Consider the following 7,645-nt stretch of genomic DNA (forward strand, 5'->3'; position numbering starts at 1 on the left):
AAGACAAGCAACCAAATAATTACAGTGGCTAATATTTTGACATCTTACAGAAAAAATTTATCTATACTTAATATCAAAGGAGAAGTAATTTTAGAACTATAATGAAATACTAATAAACACCAATGGTTGGTAAGGTTAAAACTCCATGTTTTGCTGAAGATGTGGAACAACTGATATTCTCATATTATTGTGAAAATCTGAAATAGAACAAACATTTTTGAATGTTTTAAAATTAATCATAGTCTTTCATTATGATCCAACAAGGAAAACAAAGAACAGTGAGAATTAATTAATATATGTAAAGCATTAAAAACTGCCTGCTCAGTTTGTATTGTTTATACCTCCAAACTCAATAAAGGGAAATTCCAACTGTCTAGTTGTCCAGGAAAACATCCTTGAGGTAATCTTTTATTTCTCACAAGCCTATATACTTAAGGAAAAATAAAGCATACCCCCTCACTCATACACGTAGAATTCTTCCAGCATGTTACCAGTCAGTAACTGGAAACAACTCAAATATCTGTTAACAATATGAACAGATTATGGTGGGAAACAGTTTTAATTCTCCTACAATCCAGATTTCTGGATCTGTAGTGTTGGGGTAATCCACTCCAGACATCTGCCTTAGGTGTCCTGTTGAATCTTGAGCTTTTGCTGAAATCAGCTTCAAATCAAACAATAATCTAATGAGCAGTTTAACAAAAATTGTTTTGCCTTAGGCATTGGGTTCTTTTGGAATATTATCTATGTGCAGCCAGTTTCAAGTAGTAAGAAACTCAGAATCTGACTGGAAAATGCATGGTACATGTATGCTAGCAACTGTTTCTATAATAAACCAAACCTGGAACCTTGCATCCTTTTTGATGCTATCTCCTGATAAATTAACATGACAATGACTTATATAATTCATTTTCATCATTCCATTTTCTGAGAACCTTCCTGATACTTTGCAGGTGATGCTGCCTGATTCAAATCATATCTACTCACAATAAATATATTGTTACACTCATTTTTTGGTGCTTCTCTGTGCATTTAGATTTTAGATGGTGTATATATACTGTGAAATACTACTCAGAAACAAAAAGAAATAACACTACTACATGCTTACTGAAAGTGAAGATGACTTGAAACACTTACTAATGAAGATCAAAGAGTACAGCCTTCAGTTTGGATTACACCTCAACATAAAGAAAACAAAAATCCTCACAACTAGAGCAATGAGTAACATCACAATAAATGGAGAAAAGATTGATGTTGTCAAGGATTATCATTTGACTTGGACCCACAATCAACGTCCATGGAAACAGCAGTCAAGAAATCATATATTGTATTGCACTGGACAAATCTGCTGCAAAAGACCTCTTTTAAAGTGTTAAAGAGCAAAGATGTCACTTTGAAGACTTAGGGGCACCTAACCCAGCCATGATATTTTTATTCATTCCTTATACAGGTAAGAGCTGGACAACAAATAAGGAAGACCAAAGAAGAGCTGATGTCTTTGGTTGGCTAAGAATACTGAAACTACCATGGAACGCCATAAGAATGAACAAATCTGAAAGGCATACAACTAGAATGATCCTTAGAAGTGAGGATGGTCAGACTTCATCTCATCTACTTTAGTCATGTTGTCAGGAGGGCTGGTCCATGGAGAAGTATAGTAAAGTAGAAGGTCAGGAGAAAAGGAGAAGAACCTCAATGAGATGGATTGACCCAGTGGCTGTGATGAGGGTCTCAAGCATTGCAAATATTGGGAAGATGGCACAGGACCAAGCATTGTTTTGTTCTCATGTACATAGGGTTGCTATGGGTTGGAGCTGACTCAACAGCACCTAACAACAGCAATACACTATCAATATAACAAAGCAATACACAAACTGCAGAAGATAAACTAGAACGCAATTTAAAAATGGCAGAGGACATGAACAGACCCTTTACTAAACAAGACATACAGGTGGCCAACAAATATATAAGAAATGCTCAGGATTATTAGACATCAGAGAAAGGCAAATGAAAACAACAATGAGATATCATCTTACCTCAGCAATAATAGGAAAGTTCCAAAAACAAGAATCAACAAATGTGGGCAAAGGTGTGGAGAGACTGGAACTTTCTTATATTGCTGGTAGGGCTGTGAGATGTCATGTCACACTTACTAGAAAAAGGTATGGTGCTTCCTTAAAAAGCTGGGAACAGAAATATTATATGAACCAGCAATCTCACTACTAGGTATACATCTTAGAGAAATAAGCTGTATACAATGTTTGACATTCTTGTTTGGTAAGAAGGGAAAGGGATTTTAACAGTTTGAGAGTGGCCATCTAAGATACAACAATTGGTCTGGCTGCCATCTGCAGCAAAAAAGAGAGAAGAAAATCAATGACTCAAGGAAACATTTATTACAAAGAACTAACGGACCAAGCTAAACACAGCTTCCACTACCTAGAGACCAGAAGAATTAGATGGTGCCTGACTACCACAATTGAAGGTACTAGACAGAGTGAGAAAAGATTTAGAACAAAATTCAAAATCATAAAAAATAATACCAGATTTGCTGATCTGACAGACTAGTTGAACCCCTAATACTTTGGTCCTAACACATATTTCCAGTCTGGAACTGAACTTTAAGCCAGGAATCAACTTTCAACCAAACAATGGACAGACCTATAAAGTGAATAATACCAGGGAGGAACTTATTGCTCAGTAGAATGAACCATACAAGATCAAAGGGAAGCATTTGCCCAAAAACAACGCTCAGAAGGCAAGAGGAGCAGGAAAGAAAAACGAAAAATGGCAACAGGGAACCAGAGAGGAAGTGGAGAGAGGGTGTTGTTACATTGAGGGGATTGTAATCAATGAAATCAAACAAAATGTGTATAAATTGTTTGATGGAAAACTAATTTTCTCCACAAACTTTCACCCAAATACTATAAAAATTATGTATATATATTATATAATATACAATAACATTAATATATATATATTATATAATACACACACTATGTTCTTTAGTGCCTCTTCTGAGATGGATAATTTATGTAGAGATTAACTAAAGTTAGAAAAATCTGTGTATTTTGCACACACTCTCTAAAACAATCCAAATGACTCTTGCCTATACTTCCTTGTCTCTAAATATCCAATTTTGGAACTTTCAAATCCTTAACCCAATAACCAAGTCATTTTCACTGCTTAGAATCTTTGTAGATCTAAGCAATCTGGCCACAATCTGGCCACTTCTATCATATAGGGTGAAAAATCGAATGTATTCTTTGTAATTCTGCTCATTGGAGCACTATCTTTTAGGTCTAATTGGGTAATAGCATAACAGTAACTTGTTAATTCAAATTAACATATTGAGCAAATTTCTTATTGAACTAAGCTCTGAGGTTGTCCTTCCTCTGTGAACAAGTTTTTGGAAACCTCAATGAAGCCATTGGTGTGAGGTGATTGAAAAATACTGGTGTAACATGGTCTAGGATCCCTGTTCATCCTATTTATTGTGCTCTTTGAATCTTTTATAGTCCACTCCTAAATATACTATTTTGATTATTGGATAGATTGCCAGATTGGATAGATTTGTGAAAATCCCAAATTATGATAAAAGTATTCAACTTTAGTAACATAGTCATTATTTCATGGTCTTATGCTCAATTCTGGGAGCTCTGGTAGCACTTGACTGCTAACCAGAAAGCTGGCAGTTCAAACCCACCAGCCACTCCTTGGAAGGAAGATGGGGCAATCGACTTCTGTAGTGATACTGCCTCAGAAACCCAAGGAGGGGTCACTATGAGTCGGGTCTGACTCTATGGCATATACCAAACCAAACCAATGCTCAATTCTACAAGGTCCCAGTAGCCCAATAGGAGCTGCAAGAGAACCCTAGAGGAGGTCTGTATTGAAAATCTCCTATTAATACTTTCCAGAGAATTCCCCATTATAATACAATCTAACAGGATGTCGGTGGTTAGAAACTACCAACTGCTTTACCAGGAAAGATGGGGCAGTCTACTTCCATAAAGATTTGTTGTGGTGTTGTTATGTGCCATTGAGCTGGACCCGACTCATAGCGACCCCTTCTTGGGTTTCCAAGGCAGTATCGCTACGGAAGTAGATTGCCCAACTTTCCTTCTGAGGAGTGGCTGGTGGGTTTGAACTGCCAGCCTTCGGGTTAGCAGTCAAGTGCCTTAGGCACTATACTACCAGAGCTCCCAAACTAGAAACCCAATGTGGGTCACTATTAGTCAGAATTGACTTGATGGCGGTAAGTTTTTGTGTGTGTGTGTGTGTGAGTTGTTATTAGTCAGAATTGACTTGATGGCAGTAAGTTTTTTTTTTTTACCTGGAAAATCTTTAGTTTAATTGTGTCTTAATAGTGATACGTATCCAAAACAGGGTATCTTATACCTGGAGTTGTTTTATGTCATCTCCTGGAAAGGGTTTTCTTGTTGTAATTAAATTATTTACTGATTCAATTCCATAAACATTTCACAAAGGTTATTTTCTATAGCCACAACTATTTTTACCAATATGAGTTTCACCTAAAGTAGAGCATGAGATAAGTACTTTAGTGAGAGAAGAAGGAGCTCTGGTGGTGTAGTGCCTAAGGCATTTGACTGCTAACGGGAAGGCTGGCGGTTCAAACCCACCAGCCACTCCTCAGAAGGAAGACTGGGCAATCTACTTCCGTAATGATACCGCCTTGTAAACCAACTATGAATTGGATCTGACTTGATTGCACTGAATATTCTGTTTTTTGTTTTTGAGACATGTAGCATGGGCATTGGAATATATATTTTGATCTAGGAGTCATTGACTACAACTGATATTCAGCCATTATTAATTATTTTAATAATTTACACTTCCTTAAATGAAATACAGAAAAATTATCTTCATACAAACTATATTTAGAAACAATATAAAAGTAAAGCATCTTACATTGCTTCTGGGCTCATTATGCAGACAGCTCCCGAGCACTGGCATTTGTTACTGTCATCATAAGGGATCCCCATACTGAAGCTCAGTAACTGAACTATAATAACTGCAAGTGATTCCAGATTTATAGCTTTGGGGTGCTGGGGGGAAAAAAAAAAACATACACACACACACACACACACAGATACACATGTGCTGATTTTGCTCCCAAATGCATTAGTCTCATTTACCTAAAGAATAATGTAATTATTTAAAAAGTCATATAATAGAATGCAATAGAGGCATCTAATGTATTATCTATAGAAATGCCCTCCTAGGGGGGCCTAACTCATATGTTACAGGTACTATTATCAATATAAGATTACAGGAAATGAAATCTGGAAATTTACCAAAATCTAACTGGAAGACTCATTTGGTGATACCAGACCAAGAAAAAAATTCACAATGTAGCTTGTTAATTTATATATATAGGAGCTCTGGTGACACTGTGTGTATGGCATTGGGCTGCTAACCCAAACGTTAGTGGTTTGAAGCCACCAGTCACTCCATGGGAGAAAGATGAGGCAATCTGCTACTGTAAAGATTTACAGCCTTGGAAACCCTAATGAGGGTTGCTGTAAGTCAGAATCGACTCAGTGGAAGTGGTTTGGTTTGGTTTACATGTATCAGTAGTCTTTAAGAAAAGGAAATCTTTAGAGACAGACACATACACAGTAACTCTCCATGAAGCCCCCAGAAATGTAGAACACAACTATTTATGAATTAGGTCTTCTCTGCTCCTTCTTCAATGAGGGGACAGTGTTCCACATAGATAACAATCTTCTTCAATATTGTTGCTGAGATGGAGTAGCTGGGGCAAAGGCCCATAAAAATGCCACAAAGTTCTTCCATCTTCAATTGACTCTTCCTTTATTCAGTATTTGCTTAATTGCTATAAAGTTGTGATTATTTTCTGGAGTTCTGACAAGCTCCTTTCAGATACTTTCTGCTACCTGTTTTTTATATTTCAGTGCAGTAACATGCACTTGTAAGTGCCACGTTCACTGACACCATCCATAGCTCTGCTCTTTATTCATAAATATAATTTTATTTTTCTCTCCTGTCTAAAGGCATTATTAAAAGTGTGGTTTAAGTTTTATTCTATACACAGTTTTTCTGTTTCTTCCAAGATTTCCCACCTTCTTATTTATAGGTGTTGGCTTTTAGCTTTCTTTTAGAAGTTTCTTTCAGGTATCTGCTAATTCTGCTTATAACATTCATAAACAATAACAAAACCTACAGCCATTGAGTCAATTCCAACTCATAATAACTCTATGGAACAGAGCAGAGATACCCCATAGGGTCTTCTGGGCTGTAAATCTTTACAGGAGCAGACTTCCACATCTTTCTCCCATGGAATTGTTGGTGGATTGAAACCACTCACTTTTTGGTCAGCCACCAAGCACTTTGTTTTTTGCCACCAGTGTGCTTCAATGACAGCAAAAAGCTTATTGAAATATCTGTTAGCTTTTTGGCTTTCAGTTTCAGTGTGTTGCAGGTGAAACTTAACTTGGAAAGCCCTCAAAGTCAGTGGTTTTTATTTATTTTACTGTCAGACCAGAGTGGTCTGATTCCCTGCTTAATAGCGAAGATACTGCTGCTAGGTTTCTTGCAGTAATAGGTGGTAAGAGAACCTGGAGTCTCAGCAAGCAGTATTTAGTATTAATAGAATTGATCTCCAATTTTTTAAATACTGTTCCTAGACTAACATCTTAGCTTAGCATTCTACAGCTGAGAAAAATCTTCACTGCACATTTCTATCTACTTAGGACCAAAGTTTCTGCCCTAAAGGGTCAGGAGGAAGATAATATCTAGGCATCTAACTACTTCTCAAGTAGTTAATAAACTGTTCTCCTTGTTAGCTTGTCCAATCTGTTTTCCAGTTTCTGAATTACCTGTGAATGCCACATCTTGAAACTTCTGGAAATCCTGTGGAGTAAATTACAATATAGGTTTCCTAGGTCAAAGTTTTACAGCTGCTGCTTCCTCTTTTATCTGTCTTTTATGGTTTCATGTTTTTAAATGATCCCTTTCTACAGTTTTAGTATAATTTTGGGAGTAAGTAAAATAATACTTAATCATTTGATCTACTATGGTAAACCAGAAACAATCTTGTATTATGATTTTCTGTATGATATATAACTTTCTGAGGAAAGTATGTTTTTACTTATATAATTTTCCCTGAAGTTAATTCCATGTTATTTTACATATTTTGGAGACATTATTATCAGGAGAATATATGTTTGTGATTGATATTTTTCCTTCTTTTAGAGATCATTTAATGTGCATTGTGCCTGTTTGGTATTTATGATGCATTTTACAATAAATTCTTCTTTGTCATATTTACTTGATTGTTATTTGACTGGAAGATATTTTATCATTTATATTCAACTTCACATTATACTTTCATGTACAGTTCTAATGTTTGAAACATTTTTCATTGTTAAATCAATCAAAGAATCTCTTACTTGGCGAGTTCAACCTATTTACATTCCCATAATTGCTGTTATATAAAAATATTTTATTTTCTATTTTCTATTACTTTCACTTTAAATTGCAGCCATACTTTTGTCCCTTGGTTATATTTATATTTCTTCCACTGGAATAAATATTACACAGTGCAGTTTTATTCTTGTTTATACTTAACATCAATATTCATTTAATATATTTTTATTAA

The 7,645-nt window shown here is 35.7% G+C and overlaps 1 protein-coding gene across 1 annotated transcript in view; it reads right to left on the reverse strand.

The window, feature by feature from the left end:
• LOC103192138 (disintegrin and metalloproteinase domain-containing protein 2) overlaps positions 1–7,645 on the reverse strand; it is a 162,812-nt gene that overhangs the window by 90,092 nt on the left and 65,075 nt on the right. Inside the window, exon 10 of the mRNA XM_007935065.1 lies at positions 4,933–5,069. Coding sequence (XP_007933256.1) covers positions 4,933–5,069 — 137 coding nt within the window. The remainder of the gene's footprint in view (positions 1–4,932; positions 5,070–7,645) is intronic.

The sequence above is a fragment of the Orycteropus afer genome, unplaced genomic scaffold, assembly GCF_000298275.1.
Source record: "Orycteropus afer afer isolate SDZICR_OR568_19922 unplaced genomic scaffold, OryAfe1.0 scaffold00024, whole genome shotgun sequence".
In the NCBI taxonomy this organism is placed as follows: Eukaryota; Metazoa; Chordata; class Mammalia; order Tubulidentata; family Orycteropodidae; genus Orycteropus; species Orycteropus afer.